General features: G+C 43.8%; 10 protein-coding genes across 10 annotated transcripts; 4 read left to right on the forward strand and 6 right to left on the reverse strand.

Annotated features, from left to right (window-relative positions):
* Positions 1-1639: 1639 nt before the first annotated feature.
* Positions 1640-3337, reverse strand: LOC6565994 (acidic phospholipase A2 PA4). The gene is made up of 2 exons (XM_001992597.3): positions 2464-3337; positions 1640-2392 (listed from the first exon to the last, which is right to left on the reverse strand). Exon 1 carries the CDS (start codon positions 3166-3168, stop codon positions 2476-2478), a length of 693 nt encoding a protein of 230 aa, XP_001992633.1. The 5' UTR covers positions 3169-3337; the 3' UTR covers positions 1640-2392; positions 2464-2475.
* A 902-nt stretch (positions 3338-4239) lies between these two features.
* Positions 4240-5841, forward strand: LOC6565995 (TNF receptor-associated factor 6). The gene has a single exon (XM_001992598.2). The coding sequence runs from the start codon at positions 4292-4294 to the stop codon at positions 5756-5758; it is 1467 nt and encodes a 488-aa protein (XP_001992634.2). The 5' UTR covers positions 4240-4291; the 3' UTR covers positions 5759-5841.
* Positions 5842-7114: 1273 nt separating this feature from the next.
* LOC6565996 (zinc finger protein 70) lies at positions 7115-9021 on the reverse strand. The gene has a single exon (XM_001992599.2). The coding sequence runs from the start codon at positions 8905-8907 to the stop codon at positions 7243-7245; it is 1665 nt and encodes a 554-aa protein (XP_001992635.1). The 5' UTR covers positions 8908-9021; the 3' UTR covers positions 7115-7242.
* A 691-nt stretch (positions 9022-9712) lies between these two features.
* On the forward strand, positions 9713-11095 carry LOC6566207 (guanine nucleotide-binding protein subunit beta-5). Its single transcript, XM_001992600.2, has one exon. The coding sequence runs from the start codon at positions 9990-9992 to the stop codon at positions 11061-11063; it is 1074 nt and encodes a 357-aa protein (XP_001992636.1). The 5' UTR covers positions 9713-9989; the 3' UTR covers positions 11064-11095.
* Positions 11096-11695: 600 nt separating this feature from the next.
* LOC6566208 (zinc finger protein 2 homolog) lies at positions 11696-13510 on the reverse strand. Its single transcript, XM_001992601.2, has 2 exons — positions 12761-13510; positions 11696-12691 (listed from the first exon to the last, which is right to left on the reverse strand). Exons 1-2 carry the CDS (start codon positions 13409-13411, stop codon positions 11936-11938), a joined length of 1407 nt encoding a protein of 468 aa, XP_001992637.1. The 5' UTR covers positions 13412-13510; the 3' UTR covers positions 11696-11935.
* Positions 13511-13588: 78 nt separating this feature from the next.
* LOC6566209 (zinc finger protein 771) lies at positions 13589-14201 on the reverse strand. Its single transcript, XM_001992602.3, has 2 exons — positions 14123-14201; positions 13589-14066 (listed from the first exon to the last, which is right to left on the reverse strand). The coding sequence occupies exons 1-2, from the start codon at positions 14174-14176 to the stop codon at positions 13602-13604; spliced, it is 519 nt and encodes a 172-aa protein (XP_001992638.2). The 5' UTR covers positions 14177-14201; the 3' UTR covers positions 13589-13601.
* A 234-nt stretch (positions 14202-14435) lies between these two features.
* LOC6566210 (zinc finger and BTB domain-containing protein 49) lies at positions 14436-16279 on the reverse strand. The gene has a single exon (XM_001992603.3). The coding sequence runs from the start codon at positions 16143-16145 to the stop codon at positions 14619-14621; it is 1527 nt and encodes a 508-aa protein (XP_001992639.1). The 5' UTR covers positions 16146-16279; the 3' UTR covers positions 14436-14618.
* A 44-nt stretch (positions 16280-16323) lies between these two features.
* On the reverse strand, positions 16324-17478 carry LOC6566211 (zinc finger protein 41). The gene has a single exon (XM_001992604.2). The coding sequence runs from the start codon at positions 17461-17463 to the stop codon at positions 16561-16563; it is 903 nt and encodes a 300-aa protein (XP_001992640.1). The 5' UTR covers positions 17464-17478; the 3' UTR covers positions 16324-16560.
* Positions 17479-17565: 87 nt separating this feature from the next.
* Positions 17566-19211, forward strand: LOC6566212 (phenylalanine--tRNA ligase alpha subunit). The gene has a single exon (XM_001992605.3). The coding sequence runs from the start codon at positions 17679-17681 to the stop codon at positions 19170-19172; it is 1494 nt and encodes a 497-aa protein (XP_001992641.1). The 5' UTR covers positions 17566-17678; the 3' UTR covers positions 19173-19211.
* Positions 19212-19345: 134 nt separating this feature from the next.
* Positions 19346-20346, forward strand: LOC6566213. The gene has a single exon (XM_001992606.3). The coding sequence runs from the start codon at positions 19423-19425 to the stop codon at positions 20272-20274; it is 852 nt and encodes a 283-aa protein (XP_001992642.1). The 5' UTR covers positions 19346-19422; the 3' UTR covers positions 20275-20346.
* Positions 20347-20366: the final 20 nt, after the last annotated feature.

Genomic DNA, 20366 nt, shown 5'->3' on the forward strand with positions numbered 1-20366 from the left:
TTCAATGACACTGCACAACTAACTATTCAAATTAGGCCACAATTACTGCTGTTGGTGCTGTTGAATCACCAGCAGCTCAGCCAGTTGGATACGATTTCATATTACAAATGGGCAAAACGATGATGAAAATTAACAGCCGAGTCCATCTAGCAATGTCCAGTTCAGAGTATTTCGCAGTCGAGCTCACTCGACTAGTGCATTCTTACATGTCCAAATTAGATGCTCCGATCTGTCAGTGTATATCGCTGTTCCTAAGTATTCTTTTCATTTTATACCCTGAACCCATTTAAAATGGGTAAAAAGGGTACAATAGTGTTGGGAAAATATATGTAACAGGCAGAAGGAAGCATCTCCGACCCCATAAAGTATATATATTCTTGATCAGGGTCAACAGCCGAGTCGATATAGCCATGTCCGTCTGTATGAACACGCAGATCTCAGAGACTATAAGAGCTAGAGACGTAAAATTTGGAATATAGGTTCTCGTATACCAGGCGTAGATAAAGTTTACTTTATTTTTATCGATAACTGCTAACTAATATATAATATGCCTATGAATATTATTGATCAACTGCCAAAATTTATATAAGATAAGAAAATTTATATATAGGATAAAAAAGAGCCATGGTATAATCCAAAATATATTGTCATATTGATCTCATTTCTATCAGCAGCCGGAAGCACATTCTGTATCCCAACAATAATATTTCCAATAAAACTATAAATATTTAACAATTGGGTTCAGGGCAAATCGGAGTCGAGCTCACTCGACTTTTTTTTTCTGGTTGCGTTTCAGCTCCGCATCACCTGAGCCCCGTTGGAGTTCTGTAATAACGTCAGCGGAATTCATTTTCGGAATCGTTCGAAAGTGTGTAATTTGTTCTTAGAATAACAATAAATGAAAATATTGACTGTAAAAAAAATAGGCAAATAATAAGCAGTTGATTTGTTTACGTTTTACAACCAAAACTATACATATGCGTATATATATATATATATATATATATATATATAAATATAAATAGAAATGTTGAGTGTGTAATGACAAAAACTAGCGTCAATTATCTCTCATATTACGACAGTGTCGGCTATCAGCAAAATATGTGTTTTACAACCTACGGCCACACGAGACGGCGTCATATCAGGAATTAACTCGAATTTATAGAGCAGCAATAGACACGCCCCCCTTGGGTATTAACACAAACCTCATTTAAATATTGACATTTGTAAGTGCATCTGGGCGGGATGGATTTTAGTGGGCGAGTTATCGATCAGAGTCGATAGCCCATCATTATCGAAAATCGATCTGGCTTGAAGGTTAGCACGCAGTTGAAGCAATGTTTTTCAAAACTGAAAAACTACAACCAAAAAATTATGACGCATCTGCGTCTAAGCAGCCACATGTGTATTTATTTATGTACATATGCATGTAAATAACAACAAATAACCAACAAAATAACAATAACAAAAAGCGGAGAAATGTGCTTTTCGTTTCTGATGCCTAGGTGTCAAAGGGTCATCAGCAATAGCTGCGTCAATGTGACGGAAAACTGAGAGATGCGCCATCAATTAATATGCCATCTTCTATATACATATTGAAATATATATATAAAATATTGAGCTGATAACGATTGCCGAGTTTAAAGTACAATATTCCAAATGTTGGGATTTTTTATTTTTACTTTCTGAGAGAGACATTTTAATAGGATTTTTGAATCACTTTCGTTTTATTGATTTCTGTAAAATTGCTACGAATACAAGATTATGCTAGCGATTATACATGATTCAATCAAGGCAACAACTGATTTGACGTATGTAGAAATATGCCTCAACAAGTAATAAATAATAGGGGCACAATTTTGTTATAATCCCGGATATATTTTTGTATATATGTATAATATATATATATATATGTATATGCATAATAACGGCTAGACCGGCTATGTGTTAGCTACAAACTATTTAAAACTTTGTTTCAAGGGCAGCCTATGGATTGTATGTTTTAAACTACGACTAAGACTACGACTACAAAAAACTTAATATGTATTTATATTATATACTAGGCAGTATAATAGCACTTGAATAAGAACATTTATGTATATATATGTCTGTATGTCTGTACGTATAGGAAAGTATGCGTCCTAAATACATCAATATGTCTGGCATTTTATAATATTCGAGTATATAGAGTATATGCATCTAAGTACGCGATTAATGCTCTGCAATGATTATGCCTGCTTAGAGTCGTTCATCCTTGCTTTGAGTTTTAGTTTCGCCATTAGTTTTCAAACAAAACATGGCAATGTCTTTTTGCTGTTTTTGTTGTTCATGCTTAATTGGCAGGTATTCGCAAATGGGACGCAGCCAGAAAAACAGGCTTTGGTTAAATAAACTGCAAAAGAGTTAATATAAGATTATTACAAGATTTTCAATTGAATTTGACGAACTTTTGTTATTATTTACCTGCTCTGGCGTCTAAAACTTTTTATTTTCCCTGAGATAGGCTTTGCGGCGCTCAATTGTCTTGAGGCAATTGTTCGACTCGCCGCGCTGCTGGCAAATTGACTCCGTCTTGAGGACAAAGCACTGCGTCTGCACCACATTGAAGAATAGCTTGCCAATGGTGATGGCATCCTCGTCCCTGGCCATCTTGAGGCATGTGCGAAAGCGACGATCGCAGCTGCAGTGCGACAATGTATAAGGTCGATAATTGAACAGCTCATACTGATTGGACATGGCCGCTATGTAGAACTTGCAATGGTCATGCGTGCGACAGCATTTGTCGGCCATCGATGCACCGCCCAATGCATTATATGTGCCATTTGCTGTGTTGCCGCGACCGCACCAGCGTGTGTTTGGTGCTATAAACCAATCGGAGACTTGTCGTCGCCTGCGGACCGACGGCAAGGATGCATCGCTATTCATGTCGTCATCGTCATTATCATGATTATCGTACGATGCGTGATACCGTTGTTGTTGTTGTTGCTGCTGCTGCTGTTGCTGGGCTCGTGTTGCTGCAGTTGTTGTTGTCGGTGCTGCACTGGCAACCGCAGCGACATTGGCTGGCAACGGCATCTGCCTGGCAGCACACAGCTGCCAAGCGAACACAGTCAGCAGGCATATTAGCAAGTAAATATAATTGCAATTGCAATTGAACATTAGTGCCATTCTGCGAATTTTGTTTGTCACGCTGTCTGTTTGTTTCGTATTTTGTTTTTGGGTTTTTTCATTCAATGTTTTAGCAAAAGTTTTCAGTTATAAGGTTTCGCGTTTGGGGACGCGTCTCGCACACAAATGTCGCTCCGAATGTGCGACGCTGGTGTTTTATACGGTTCGGACGTTGCAGTTCGACTGTTCGTGTGTTTAATTTACGCGCAGGTGAATTTACTAATCTATTGCTCTCTCTCTCTCTCTCTCTCTGTCCCTCTCTCTCTCTCTGTCCCTCTCTCTCTCTCTCTTTTTCTCTTTTTCTCTCTCTTACTATCCCGGGAAAACGTGATGTGCTGTGAAACAGGTGTGTGTGTGAACTCAGTGTGTGTGTGTTGCGCAATTTTATCAAAAGAACGCGTAAAGTTCAGCAACTTCGATAACGCAATGCTAAGTAATTTAATCAGACAAATTTTTTATATCTTAATTTTTGTAATAAATAAATTTAATTATTATTTTAATTTGCTACATGGAAAGTTTATTGCCTCTAACATAGAAAACGAACAGAAATATTACTCTATTTTAAACAGTCAATTTGCTCAGCTGTTAAAATGTCGGCAATTTGCAACACTGTTGTCGCAGTGGCATCAATATGCCCCAAAAAGCTGTAAAATATCGATAGTTCTTCAATCGATTATTTATATCGAAAATATGTAATATATTTTAAATAACGTAGGAAGAGGTACCAAATTGAAACAAGTCGAATGCGTTATATTGGTAAATAAAAAAATATTTAAAAACCAAATATATTTAAAGTAAAATCATAAGTAAACTAATGTAATGTTCATGTAAAAATTCTTAAGAGATTATATTTCATAATTAATATTAATCATTAAAGTAGTTATGTAAATAAAATAACCTTCCAGTATTCAAGCGTGATCGCATTCCGCTACTCCAAAAATATATATGTATATATATATATACATCAGCTCACCATACAGTGATATATCGATAGTAAAAAATCGATCATCCCTGCAAGGTACAGATAATATCGATTTAAGCATCGATGCTTTTGCAGTTTTAGTGCCCAAGAAGATCTGGCTACTAAAATTAATTTAAGACAAACATTGAGCAAAAGAGACACATGCATCGACGTTTCGGCAACGCCATGCAGCGAACTCAACAGGAACAAAAGCAGTTGAAGCTGCAGCATCACGAACAACAGCAGCCGCAGGCGCACCAGCAGCATCATCACCATCATCATCAGCATAGCAGTAACAGTAACAGTAACAATAGTGGAACGCGCATCGCTGGAAGCAGCAGTACCACACCCACAACAACAACAACGAATGCAGCTGGTGGCGGTGGAGCTGGAGCCGGAGCATTGGAGAGCACACCGCCACGAACGCTGGCGCTGAATCGGAACTATTGTGCCTCGGATACGTCGGGAGAGCACGATGGCGATACGGATTATCCAGATTCGCGTTACGAGTGTGCCATTTGCATTGACTGGCTGAATGAGCCGGTGGTGACATCGTGCGGTCATCGCTTTTGCAAGAGTTGCCTCAGTGACTGGCTGCAGAATCATAATCAGTGCTGTCCGCTGGACAACAAGCAGCTCTCGGCGGAGAAGGACATCTTTCCCGACAACTATACACGTCGTGAGATTGAACAGATTAAGCACAAGTGCCCAAATTCGCCACACGGGTGTGCTGTCATCGCGTCACCCATTGAGTTGCATAAGCATTTGCCCAGCTGCCCGTATCGACGGCAACAGCAGCATCAGCAACCGCTCGAGGAGAAGTGCCCCTTTGCTAGTATTAAATGCGATTTTGTTGGTCGCCCGGAGACAAATCAATTGGAGGAGCATCTGAAAACGGACATGCCGCATCACTTGCAGCTCATGTTGCAGGCCCATCAACAGACCGCCATCGCCACATGGCAGCCGCAAAAGCTGAGCACTGGCAGTGGAACGCTGGAGAATGGTCATAAGACTGGTCAGTTGCCACCGCCGCCGCAATATGCCAATGCTGTCGACGAACAAATCGTTCAGACAATGTATCAGCGTATCGTTGTGCTGGAACAGCGCACCAGGGAGCAGGAGTCCCACATCGATAACATGAAAGAGCAGCTGCGACGACAGCAGCCGATCGATGCTCGCTACAGCAACGGCACCATCGTCTGGCATATTGAGGAGCTGAGCGCTTTGGTTGATCGCCTGCGCGCCAATGCCAACAATCAGGCATATTCGCATGAATGCTATACATCGCCGTATGGCTATAAGTTCTGTGCCCGCTTGAATATACAGCCGAGGAAGCCGCATGTGCTCAGTTTGCATGTCCATTTAATGCAATCGGAGAACGATTTCCATTTGGACTGGCCATTCAAGGGGCGAATCAAGCTGTGCATGGTGCATCCAGGCGATGCGAGTCTCTCGCAGCATGACACCATCATGACCAAGCCAGAGATACTCGCCTTCCATCAGCCGCGCGAGGCGATCAGCACACGTGGCTTTGGCTTCCTCGAATATGCCAACATATCCAATATTATGCAATTGGGATTCTGTGCCGACAATCGACTGCTCATCAAGATTGAGATCAACATTGTTTAAGCAAAATGTCGCAAGTCGGAGGCTAAACGAAGCAATATAGTACTTAAAAACAATTGGCTCAAATTACATGCATATTTTTTATATAGATCTTATCTATATATATATATATATATATGTTTATATATATGTAGTACGAGCATTAGTCACACAACCGCAGCATCACAGCCAACCAATTTTTATACCCTAGCTGTGAAAAACTATATCTTAACTGATATATACAACATATATAGTAGTAGTAAGCCAATTTTTGTATCCATTTACATGCATTTCATATTTTATAGATAAAAATGACTACATCTATCAAAAACAAACAAATATTACTCATCCTCTGTAATATTTTGTTCAAGATTATGATCAGTATCCGTATAAGTATGCGATGAAACATTATCTACTCAATTATTCCGTCTATACCTTGATCAGTCTGTCACAATCTTTATGTTATTTTTATATTTGAACTCTACAATTTGGTTGTAGCCTGTTTTTCTTCTTTTTTTTAAATATTTTTATTCTAGCTATTTGCCATGCGCTGTTTTTGGAACCATTCCAATTGTAAACACAAAAACGTCCATTTTGTTAATATCTAATGTAGACATAAATATATTTATTTGTATTTTTAGCCTTAAAACCCTTTTATTTTTTGTTTATTTTGGATATGTTATAAGCAATATTCTGGTAGCACACAGATTGCAATAAAAGTATACTCGTTTATATTCAGGCAGTATATGTATTTCATACACATGCATATTAATATTTATGTAGTACCTCAGTAGCGAGTGCCGCACACAGAATAAAGGACACTTTTTACCGATAATTTGGATATTTTTATTTTCGATTTAGAATTTATTTATCAGATTAACCAATATGGATTGGTATCAGCACGCACCAGCAGCTGTGTCTTCTTTTTTATCCTTGACGGGCTTAAAAAAAAAAAACGTACCCACACCGCGAACAGTGTAATCTGTATCCTTTTTCACATACACCTTGCAGCGTTTCGAGAATATGGCATCGTTCTCAACGAAAACGTTGATGCAGCACTTGCAAAGGAGAAACCGCTGGTGGCGGGCTTATCATCGGCGCCCTTTAGGCCAAAGATGAAACCATTTGTCTTGTGCGACGTGGTGGAAACCCTGAAACTCTACTTTGGCAGCTTCTTCTTATTGCGTGTCCTCTAGAATCAAGATAGATTGCGAATCTCGAATATAGATCGTCTGATAAGTCAAGATACAAGAGCTCATCTTTCGATTTACATCGAGAGATGTAACATAGATTGCGACGAGACACAGTCCAATGACTCGGCTCGAGAGTATATATGGGAGGCGGCAGATGCCTCCTTAAATATATAATAATGCTTAAGGATGTAGTACATAGTAGTATCTGTTCATGGTTGCTTTTATATTTACATTGCAATTGGTGAGACTTGGAAGAGCTTAAAATATAAACACAACGCAGGTCTTAGGAATAGTTGATGTGGTTGTTGCATTGGGTTATGTTTGATGCCAGCTGCCTGCAGCGGCGACGGTAACAACTTCCACATGTGAGGCATTCTCCTCCTGTATCAACTCAATGGTTACCGCCTCCTGCACCATCTCATCATCATCATCATCAATATCATCATTATCGTCAACGTCATCGTCATCGTTGTTGACGTCGTCATCCACTTCGATGGGAATTTCCAGCTGAACTGTGGACGTAGTTGTGATGGTGTCCGCTTTGGCAATGCCTTTCGACCGATTGGCTCGATTCGATTCGTGGGTGCGCATGTGGGCATTTAGTCCGCCGGATTGTGCAAAGGATTTGTTGCACAGCTTACACGAATATTTACGCTGCTCGGAGTGCAGGAGTTTGTGGACGCGCAACGCCTTCTTTCGCTGAAATGTGGAGCCACAAACATCACAGACAAACGGTCGCAGATTCGTGTGCGAGACAGCGTGCACGTTGAGGTCATGGAAGCTATAAAATGCCTTGCCGCATACCTCACACTTCGCCGGCCGTTCACCAGTGTGTCGTCGCATATGGGCAGTGAGGACGCCACGATCCCGACATGGACGACCGCACACCTCACAGATGCACGGCATGCGGCCCGTGTGGCAAATGTTATGCGATGTCAGCTCCTTTTGGGTGTAGAATGTCGCCTCGCAATCGGCCTCCTGGCACTTGTATGGCTTGATCCCACTATGCCGCTGACGATGACGCATCATATTCCCCGACTGCGTGAATGGCTTGCCGCAAATATCGCAAAAGATACCCGTATGCTTCCATCGATGGCCACGCAAATCGCGCTCCGTGCGAAATGTCTGATTGCATTCGCTCTCATCACATTTATAGATCTTCGCCGGTCCCTTGCTCTGCCGCCGGCGCACGCTGCCTCCTGGTGACGGCATAATGGGTAGATCTGTGGCAATCCTGTGCTGTGCTGATTTTGTTGGCTTGCGCACATTGTGTTTGCTGCGTCTGTGGCTCTGCAGGCTGCGCTTGGTGTTGTATGCGCGTTCACATTGATCACACCGGAAGAGCATGTCCCTGGTGTCGTCTTCTTCCTCATCGTTGGCATCCGTTGCCGAATCCCCATTGACTTCGAGACATTGGGCATCGCTGCCGTCTACTGTTGCTGCTGCTGCCATCCAATCCAGAAGCGTTTCTGATCGCTGGACAAGCACATTTTTTAGGGCCGCTTTGCGCTGTTGTCGACGCGTTGCAATTGTTCTATTGTCATCATTCGAATCTTCAGCAGGTGCAGTAGATGGGGCAGCATTATTTGCATCCTTATCAGTCTGGTGCTCCTCGTCGAGCAGCGCTATCAGAGCCAAATCAACGTAGTCATGTTCATTGGACTCGTGTGCAGCCTCATCGTGTGCAATGGGGTCATCCTCAAACTTGATAGCCAGCGGCTCAACATCCACCTCCAGCACTGGTGCTTCTAGTTGCTGCTCCTCTGCATCCTGTCCATTGAACAGCTTGCAGTCTTCAATCTTTGTCTCGGTCAGATGCTCCAGCCGAAAATGTTGTGGAAATCCATCAAATGGCAACCGCTGGCCGCACAGCGCACAGCAGACATCGTAGCTGGTGGGGCCCAGGCAGAGCACTTCGCCGCAACGAAAATTGAAATATGTTCGGCCACAGTCTCGAGTTGGTGGCTGCAATTTGATCATCCTGTCGTGTCCTGATTATTGCAATACAGTCACTCTCTAAAACTGCACCCATTTATGTTTGGCGTCGCATTAGGCTCCAAAATCAAAGCTACTGTCGCACCGAAAGCACAGCTGTTGAACGATGACACTTTCAATTATCGATATTATCGCTAGTCGATGTTTCAGCGCACATCAAATGCATCAACAAAAAACTGTTATGTGTTACGCAACACTACACAAATCTACACACCACTAAGAAACAGCTGATTTAACGGACAGTGGCAATCGTAAACATTCAAAACACGAAAAACTAAGCTTTCGGCGTTCCCGCCCTTCCTGTGGTGCTGTCATAAGCTCGCATTTCAAATTGCCTCATATATATTTAATTGGTGTTTATTATATTGGTGAATTTGATGAATTTAATGTTTGTTCTTGGTCTTAACATGCAGTTTCTCCCTTTTTTATGATTTTTTTTATCAAACATAGAGCTCAACGAGCTCAACTTCTCTTTCTAATTTGGCTCTCTCTTTCTGCACTCTTATGATTCAAACAGGGGGCTACCACCTGGTCGACTATTGGCATCAACGACTATCGATACTCTCGACCCCCGACGCAACACCCATTAATGTTTGGCGTCGCATTAAGCCCCAAAATCACAGCTACCATCGCACCGAAAACACAGCTGTTAAATGATGACACTTTATATTATCGATATTATCAGCTATCGATATTTTTGGCTCACATCAAATCCAGCAACAAATAAGTGTTATTTAAAGTTTTTACTGTATTTAAAATAGCATGTGTGTGGTTTTATTATGTAAGTCAGCCGTCAGCAGTGAGCTAGAGTTTCTTAACTTTGCTTAGCGATAGGTGTGCTTAACCAACCGATAGCGAACAATTTTGTTTGTTTTGCGTGTGCTGCTCAGTGTTGTGTAGAATGTACAGAACGAAATGCATTTTACACACTGGCAGCAGCCGCCCGTTGTGTATTCGTGTATACACTTTTTTCTAAGTGCAGCGAGTATATTGATTTTTCGCCCCCGCTTTTACATTAAACATTACGGCACGGACAGAACATAAACATTCAAATCAATTTGGAAAACATGTCGGAGAGTGCCGCAGCTGCAGGCAGCAATGCCACTGCCACTGAAAAGATGGCATGCCTGCTGAAGGAGGCGGAAAATTTGAAAACAAAACTGGAAGAGGAGCGCCAAAAGCTGAACGATGTCAATCTCTCCAATATTGCTGAGAGACTCGAGCAGATCGCCTATGTGAACATAAAGCCGCGCAAAGTGCTAAAGGGCCATCAGGCGAAGGTGCTGTGCACCGACTGGAGTCCCGATAAGCGACACATTATCTCCTCATCTCAAGATGGTCGCTTAATCATATGGGATGCGTTCACCACAAACAAGGAGCATGCCGTCACAATGCCAACCACATGGATAATGGCGTGCGCGTATGCGCCATCTGGTAATTTTGTGGCCTGCGGTGGACTGGACAATAAAGTGACCGTATATCCGATCACATCCGATGAGGAAATGGCAGCTAAAAAGCGAACCGTTGGCACCCACACCAGCTACATGTCATGCTGCATTTATCCCAATTCGGATCAGCAAATACTCACCGGCAGTGGCGACTCAACCTGTGCACTTTGGGATGTCGAATCTGGGCAATTGTTGCAGAGCTTTCATGGTCATTCCGGCGATGTGATGGCCATCGATTTGGCGCCCAATGAGACGGGCAACACATTCGTCTCTGGCAGCTGTGATCGCATGGCCTTCATATGGGACATGCGATCCGGTCATGTCGTCCAATCCTTTGAAGGACATCAATCGGATGTGAATAGCGTTAAATTTCATCCATGCGGCGATGCGATTGCCACCGGGTCCGATGACAGCAGCTGTCGACTGTACGATATGCGTGCCGATCGCGAGGTGGCCGTCTTTGCCAAGGAGAGCATCATCTTTGGCGTCAATTCGGTGGACTTTTCAGTCAGCGGCCGACTGCTATTCGCCGGCTACAATGATTATACGGTCAACTTGTGGGACACACTGAAATCGGAGCGCGTCTGCCTCCTGTATGGCCATGAGAACAAAGTCTCCTGCGTTCAGGTGTCGCCCGATGGCACGGCGCTATCCACTGGCAGCTGGGATTACACTATACGCGTCTGGGCTTAAATTCTCCTGCATACACACATGCATACATATATCTGAATATATATATATATATGTATGTATATATATATGTATGTATATATATGTGTATTTATATATGTGTGTTGTATATGTATGTACATAGTATGTATGTAAATGGAATCTTTAAGCAGCCGCTACTTGGACTTGCTACTGCTGTCTAGTCAGTTTTCAGGATGTATGTAAAACATTTCCTCAATTTTTTTTATTTGTGTTTTACGCTAAATACTATATATATATATATATGTATATGTATATTAATATTTATATACTTTAAGTATTATAAAAGGCAATGCACGTAGCAAAAACCATGAAAAAAAGGTCAGCTCGTGTATATCAATGTAAACTTATTATGCGTCTAGTTATAAGTTCCTGTTCGAAATAAATGTTGAAGCGAATCAAAAATGTTCAAATTAACTGATACTATACTATATATTGGATATATATATTCTATAGCCAGATAGCATCCCTTGCTACTTTGTATATGTCAGGGCTTAAATATGAATATTGTGGGACATAACCAAATTTGTTTTTCTCTCCACAGATTTGGGTGTACAATTTCAGTTAGATCAAATGATGCGTTTTGTGCACCTTACATTGAAACACATACAACAGCATTATTTTGAAACAATTTTAATCGTGTCCGATTATAACTAATGACAATGATTTTAATAACAAATTAATATTCGATAAATTTGTGCAGTTTGTACAGTCGAACTTCGCTAAATTGGACCACAAAATCAGTTCACTATACGGAAATGTTAATTGCAAATCAATTTAGCGAACCTCAACTGTGTAATTAAAAATGCTGTACAGGTATCCTAATACTAGTATCAAAGTCTACCTCTTCTGGACACTCAATAGCGGGTGGAGGAGGACGTGGCTGCTGTTGTTGTTACGCCATCGGCAATGCCATTAACGGTTTGTATTTTGTGGCCACGCATATGCGCGGAGAGACCAGCTGCCTGAGCATATGCCTTGCCACAGATCTTGCACTTGAACTTCTTTATGCCTAAATGCAGATGCTTGTGATGATAGAGGGCCTTGGGACGCGAGAAGGCCGCCGCGCATTTGTCGCACTTGAATGGCCGCTCCGTAGAATGCATTGCCTGGTGTTCATTCAACAGTGACTTGGACGCAAAGCAGCGCGAGCATGTCTGGCACTTGAATGGCTTCTCTCCCGTATGGGTGCGTCGATGCACGACGAGTGCGAAACGATATCGCGAACGATAGCCGCACAATTCACACACATAATTGCGATCTGTGCTGTGGACGCGACGATGCGATGTGAGATTGTGCTGGCTAACGAAGGATTTGCCGCAATTCTCGTGCTCGCATTTGAACTGTCGCAGACCCGAATGTCCCTGGACGTGGCGCAATAGCGTTCGCGAACTTTTGTACACCTTGTCGCACATGTTGCACGTGAACTCTGTGTGCACCTTGCGTCTATGCGTCTCCAGTGCACGATCCACATCGAAGGTGGCATCACAATCGCTGCACTTGAACCCCTGCGGATGCGGATGACTCAACTTCAGGTGTATATTTAGATATTTAAGCGTTGTGTATTTTCCCTCACAATATTTGCATTTGTAATCCTTGGGTTGGCGTTCCTTCTGCAAAGATGTGGGTTGACTGTAATGTTAAATGTATGCAAGCAATGAATACATTTTCTTGGACATTACCTTAAATACAGATTGCCTTCCAATTTCACTATTACCATCATCATCATCATCATCGATATCATTATCATCATCTTCATTATCATCGTCATGGTAATCAGCATCGCTAAAGATATGTGAATCTGCTGTGACTGCTTCCTCCACCTCGTCATCACTGTGAGAACTCTCTGCATCACATTGGGCATTCTCGTTGGTTGCCAATTCGATCTCCTTGAAGGAACAGACACGCAATGCCTTAAGGCCATCGACATCATCATCATCATCATCGTTGTCATTATCATCATCAGCATCATCATCAGACATATCTTTTGATACAAATTTATGGCAATCGTTGGCGCTGAATTCGATCAATGGCGTTGGACTCGAATTGACAAGATGTAGTTGCCGCTGCTGCTGCAGTGCATCCTGATTACTGCCTGCTGGAGCTTTAGATGTTTGGGTGCGCGGCTTGCCTTGCTTGTCAAAGTGCACATTGCGTATGTGCAACGAGAAATCGTCGAAGGCAAAGTGTTTCATTTCGCAGAGGCAGCAAACAAGTTGAAAGCTGGAGTATTCGTTATCTCTTTCGTAGAATATCTCACCGCATTTGGGGCGCAGCTGCTGTTTGGCATGCAGCCGCGACAAGTCCACATTGATTAGACACTGCTTCAACATGCTGCGCACCGTTTTATTATTTCAATTAATTGCCATAAAAACAAATCTAAATTAATAAGTCAATACAACAACAACTGCAAAGACATATGCCAAAACAATGTCTCAATAGCGATAATAATAACAGCAGTGTTATCGAAATAACCTTAAGTGTTGGTCAACATGTATGTAAAAACGCGCGCGCCGATTTGAATTATTTGGCAGTTGGTTGTTGCTTTGTGGACGCCGTGGCTCGCTGGTTACGCTGGCGGTGCCAACGCTTGTGCTGCGCATAACCAGCTGCCTGGGCATAGGATTTCTCACATAATGTACACTGAAATTTCTTCACGGCTGCATGCAGTGGCCGGTGATGATAAAGTGCACGCGCACTTAAAAATCCAACATTGCAATCTTTACACATATGGAGACGGCGCCGCTGCTGATCGTCCAAATGTCGCTCCTTGTGTGTGGTCAGTTGATAACGTGCCACGAAGCATGCATTACATATGTCGCACAGAAAAGGCTTCTCACCAGTATGACGTCGCGTGTGGACCCGCAAATTGCAACGTATGCGTGTCCGATAACCGCAATACTCGCACATATGACGCAGTGCATCATCGCTCGTGGGCTGTTCTTGTCTTCTTGTGCTGCTGCACTGCTTAGCCAACACTTCTTCGCCCTTTTAAATGGAAAATTGGAAATGTAAAATTGATTCAATTGAATGCAAGCACTCACAAGCGTCTTGCCGGCCATTGTCGCACAGCGTATGCTAAATTTAATCGTTGGCATTATGTATTAAACGCGCCTCTTGGCATTTGTGGCGTGATTAATTTTTGTCAAAAAGCGGCTAAAATTAAATTTAAATTCCCCCCACCCTATTTCAATTAACCAAACAAACACAGCACATCCAACGCAATTTCTTATCGACAACAACAATCGATGCGACTTATCTTATCGATTGCTCAATTTGAAACGTAACGAGCTTTAGGAAAAATAAACTGATCTGATAAGAATAGAATTACCTTAGATTATGTACATAAAATGTGATTCATTTGTTCTATATGTATATGTGTATATATATTGTATTGTATACATTTTGTATGCGCCTAACCTATGCCTGAGTTCTTAAACATAAAAACATTATAACATAACATGCAAATGTGAAAATAGAAAATTGTGATGCTAGTTGGAAGATCCGATTTAGAAGATAACATACATCTTAGACACGTTATTAGCGATTCAGTTCGTCATTGCGATGCTTGCGCATATGGCCAGCCAATCCGGCTGCCTGTGCATAGGCATTCCCGCACAGCTTGCACACAAACTGTTTCGTCTCCGCGTGAAGGAACTTGTGATGGTAGAGGCCCTTCTGCCGAGAGAATGTTGCGTCACACACTGTACACACATGCGGCCGCTCTGTCGAATGCATGGCCATGTGCTCCCGCAATCCGGAATGGGATGGGAAACGCTTCTCGCACACCTTGCAACCAAACGGACGTTCGCCCGTATGGCTGCGCAGGTGGACACGGAGTGTCTCCTTGTTGCGGCAACTGTAGCCGCAGCTTTCACATACGAAATTCTTTTGCTCCGAGTGCACCTTGCTGTGGTTGCGCATGTGACGGACGGTGAAGAAACGTTTATCGCAACCGGGATGATTGCATGCCACATTCCGTTCATTTGTATGCTTCAGCTGGTGGCGCTTCAGCTCGTGGCGTGTCTTATAGCGACGGCCGCAATACAGACACGGCGCCCCACCGTGCACACTGACAACATGCTCGTCCAGCTGGCGCAAACGTGGCAGCTGTGCATTGCACTCCAGGCACACAAAGGCTTCACTCCGATTAATATCATGATCTCGCTTCACATGCTGACGCAACGTGTATTTGCCACGATAGATTTTATCGCAGTGCTCGCATTTATATTCAATTTGCGGCTTTGCAGCATGCTTCTTGGGTGGTGCATAGTCCACGTCGACGTCGACATCATCATCATCGTTGTCATCGTCATCATCGTCGTCCACGTCACCATCATCATCGTGGACATCTGTGTTGGCCATAACGATACTTATTGACAATTTGTGCTGTCGCTCCATGTGACGCTCCAGCGTCTTTTTGCTTTGATACACCTTACTGCATTGCGCACAGGCCAGTTGCTCCTTTTTGGCTTTAAGAGATGTAACGTGCTGCTGCTTGTGCTGCTCCTGCTGCTGACCATCAGTATTCTCAATGTCCGACTCTTCATTGTAGTCGATTTTGAGAGCGCGTGTTTGTCGCACCTGATCCGCCGCCAAGCTGCTTCTGTCCCATTTCATAATGCTATTAGTTAGCCCAACCGGATCTTCCACAGCCGTGTTATCATAGTCATCATCATCGTCATCATCCCCATCATTGTGATGCAGTTCTTTTGGATCTTCGATAAATGCATGCTCACTGTTATTATCAGCATCAGCATCAGCATCATCATCATCATTGGCCACTTCATGCCAGGTAAATGGATTGAGCTGCGATTGATGATTGTTGACTAATTGCGGCGAATTAGTTTCGATTTTCTCCTGCTTCGGCACCAGCACCTCCGCATTGAGCAGTCCATTGTCGAAGTGCTCGTTCTGTATGTGCAGCAGAAAGTCGGCGAACACAAAGCTCTTCATCTCGCAGAAAGTGCAATCGATGCGATAGCTGTTTAGACTCTGGAAATATACCTCGCCGCACTTGGCATTTGGTAAGCCGGCAAATGTGTCCGGCTTCAAAGTCTTTAGCATTATTCAATTCGATTTGTAAGCTGCTAACTACAACAACAACAATAACAACAACAACGACTGATAATCATTTGTGTGCTTTTCGAAATTCGTTGCAGGCTACGCAAAGGCAACGCAATCAATTTGTATTTTTTGATTCGATGGTCTGCGCTAAACAGCTGTTTTACTTTTCCACATTTTACAGCACTGCAAGCCCATTCAAAGAAATCAATCAAAAAACAGGCGCCAATTAGAATTAAGTCCTCTGTGCTTGCAAGTTGAATAAACGGAAATATCTTAAGCCTACTGTTTACGAACTAACTTTACGCTACCCGTATATGGCTTACCCTGATGTTAGACTTATTCAAACAACTCACTTATTGTTAAGTGTTGTGGGGTAAAAAATAAATCTATCTCGATTTAGCTTACGAGTTATATATTATTTTAATATAAGTTCAGGCTTAACGTGTATTAACTGGTGCTGGTGCAAACGATCAGCATCGACAAACTTTTTGCCGCACTGCTCGCAACTGTGCTTGGCCTGCCGGTAATGCTTCTTCAGCTTGTGGGTGCTCAAAGTGGACGCACTCCGATAGCTATTCCCACACAGCTCGCAGGCAAAGGGCAACGGCAAAGGGTGTGCCGTGATCGCATCCCTATCCGCATCGAATCTCTGCGCACTGTGCAATTTGCGTCGATGGGTGTCTCGTTGGTTGGGTGTATAGAAGCACTTGTCGCAACTGCTGCACGCAAAGCGACGCACCTGAGTGTGCCTCAATTCGTGGCTGAGCAGGGCGCTGCGATGGGTGAAATGTTTGTCGCAGTGCTGACACTGCAGCGCCTCTCGCTGTTCGTGTGTGCGCTGGTGTCGCCTCAATGTGGACACGGCTCGAAACTGTTTGCCGCACATCTCACACTGATGCGGTTTGCGGCCCGTATGGATATTGAGGTGCGTGTCTAGCAAATATCGCCGTCGAAACGTGCGGCCACAATATGTGCATGTGTTGGACTTGTTGCGGGGACGACAATCAATTGACTGTTTTCGGCTATCATTCTCATCAGCGTCCGCAGTGAGTGCATCTGTCTGTCGTATTGTTGGGGCCTCCTGAATATCCGTTGGCAGCATAAGCAACGATTCCTGGAGACAATCAGCGGCGACGGTTTCTGTAGCCGCTTTCTGTTCGTGTGCCTTGTGCAAATGTTTGCTGCAAAAGTGCAGACGAAATGCATCAAAGTCCAGACCGGATAAACCGCAAATGCAAGTGATTGTGAACTTGGGCTCTACGGCTACATCGCAGCGTATTTCGGCACATTTCGTGGTAATTTTAATAAATTCAACCATTTCGACCGAAATAAACAGAATAGTAAGCGTTTACGAACACTAACTTCATGCGATACTTATCGACTTGAAATCGTCAACCGGCTGTTTCGATATATTTGGATTATTTTTTGTTAGCATCGACAAAAAAAAGACACGCAAAACACGCGATTTGTAATTGGTGCAAAAATTCGCATACGTCTTCATTAGTCTTGAAATTGTTGTCGGCGTCGATCATTATGCATCCCGATCTCACTGAGCGCATCCTATTGCATTTGGAGTCCGTTGACAAGGTCGACACACTCGATCTAGCCACGCAATTCAACGTTGACCACCAGAAAGTTGTCGGCGCTCTGAAGAGCATTCAGGCACATGGCGATCTGGTTAATGCGGAGACAGTCACTCACAAAACACTCGGATTAACGGACGAGGGCCAGTCGGTGGTCGAGAAGGGCAGCCACGAGGCAACCGTCTATGGTTTGGTGCCCGCGGAGGGCATTCCCCAGGCGGTGCTTATGGTCAATGGTGGACCGAATGCTAAGGTTGGCTTCAGCAAGGCCATGTCTCACGGCTGGATATTGGTGGATAAGAGCGTGCAGCCGCCACTGATTAAGCGTAAGGTCGATCAGATTGTCGATACCGTCAGGGAGCAGCTTGTCCTGGTGGCAAGCGGTAAATCGCAATTGTCGGCCAAGGATGTGGCCGATTTCAAGAAGCGCAAACTGCTCCAGGAGACAACCACAAAGAGCTTCGTACTGAGCAAGGGTCCCGAGTTTAGCACAACGCTGACCAAACTGGAAACGGACCTCACCGTGGACATGCTGACCAGCGGTCTGTGGGAGCAGCTAAAATTCAAATCATATAATTTTGATGCGCTAGGAGCGACACCGACACGTGGCCATCTGCATCCATTGCTCAAGATGCGCTCCGAATTCCGTCAGATCTTCCTTGAGATGGGCTTCTCGGAGATGCCGACCAACAACTATGTGGAGTCATCTTTCTGGAATTTTGATGCATTGTTCCAGCCGCAACAGCATCCGGCACGCGATGCTCACGATACATTCTTCATTAATCATCCGGCGCAGAGTTACAAGTTTCCCCACGAGTACTTGCAGCGTGTGAAGGCCATTCACTCCAAAGGCGGCTACGGTTCTTTAGGCTACGGCTACAATTGGAAGCTGGACGAGGCACAAAAGAATCTATTACGCACCCACACAACGGCCGTCAGTGCCCGGATGCTGTTCAAGCTGGCCAATCAGCCGGGTGGCTTCACGCCGGCCAAGTACTTTAGCATTGACAAGGTGTTCCGCAACGAGACACTGGATGCCACACATTTGGCCGAATTCCATCAGGTGGAGGGTGTTATTGCCGATGTTGGCCTAACGCTGGGCGATCTCATTGGCACGCTATATGAATTTTTCCGGAAACTGGGCATCACCCAATTGGAATTTAAGCCGGCATACAATCCGTATACGGAACCAAGTATGGAGATATTCTGCTATCATCCGGGTCTGCGCAGATGGATTGAAGTGGGTAATTCGGGCATCTTCCGACCGGAAATGTTGCTGCCCATGGGTCTGCCGGAGAATGTTAATGTTATCGCCTGGGGTTTGTCGCTCGAACGGCCAACGATGATCATGTATGGCATTAACAATATTCGCGATCTGGTTGGACCCAAGGTCGATCTGAAAATGGTTGAAGACGGACCCATTTGTCGCTTGGATTACATTTAATTGCGTTTTCTAATTGAAAAATATACATTTTTAACTATACATTTGAATAGTCACATCTTCGCGCTCTATTTGCTGCCTTTCACGTTTTGCAACACTAGTTATGAAAGTAATATTTCTGGCTGGCAATCGAGCTAGTCGATCACAATAAAAAAAATATATATACAGATATATCGAAACTAAGCGTTCCAATAGTTTCAGTGTATTTTTTTTATTTAATTTTGTTTTTCTGTAACACTGCCTCCTGAAAATTATGGCAAATGATGCTGACCACGAGCCGAATAAGGCGACGACCCAAACGCTGCAGCAAACCATCCAGCTAAAGTTTGACACCCAAAATGCTAGCGAGCCAAAATCATCCCCCAATTCGATGCAGCCAAAATTAGCATTGCCACAGCTTAGGATCCCAAAGCTGAACACAACGAATAGCATGATATGCGGCCTAACCATCCCCAAGCTGCGTGGCGCATCCGGTGAGCCGCTCAAGGAGCGCCAGTTCGATATACCATTGCTCAACCAGCTGCGCAACCAGAACAATTCCCTGGAAGTCAATCATGGGCTGGCGAAGCGCGTAAGTGCGCTGAAGATCATCGAACCAGTCGATGGTGGCCAAGTAACCAAGGTGGCGATCAACGGCGAGGACAGGGCGACAGCACCAATCGATCTGACTACAGCGGTCATTGCTGTCCAAAAGAATGCACCGCCTCGCGAGGCGGCGAGCAAACAGCGTCAAAAGCAATCGACAATTGTCGAGCATTTTGATATTCCATTTATAAGATGTGATAGCAATCGTCTCTACGTTGGCCTGCTCTTTGGGAAGCGACATCGTTGCAACTCGGACAAAATGGAACCGCCTACGACTTCAGAACAAATTATGGCGAAACCAAGTGATGTGGGTAGCATGCTGAGTACATCCGCTGGATATCCGAAGTCAAGGCGGTCACAGCTTAAATACGCTGCAACCCCAACGGAGTTGCTCCATCTGGAAATGTATTATCGTGAGGATTATGGTCGGAATATAAAACGGTTTCGTTTCGATACCCCATCGCCCGATGAACTGGTCAAAGAGTCTCTGAAAAAATCGTTGCGAATTTTGCGTACATAGTCATATAATACTGGTAGTTTGTAGTAAAATCCGAGATTCAACAATTTCGCGAAATAAATTCTAAGTAGTCAATTTTCAATCTATCATTTGTT

Source organism: Drosophila grimshawi, unplaced genomic scaffold (assembly GCF_018153295.1).
Source record: "Drosophila grimshawi isolate 15287-2541.00 unplaced genomic scaffold, ASM1815329v1 contig_848, whole genome shotgun sequence".
Classification (NCBI taxonomy): domain Eukaryota; kingdom Metazoa; phylum Arthropoda; class Insecta; order Diptera; family Drosophilidae; genus Drosophila; species Drosophila grimshawi.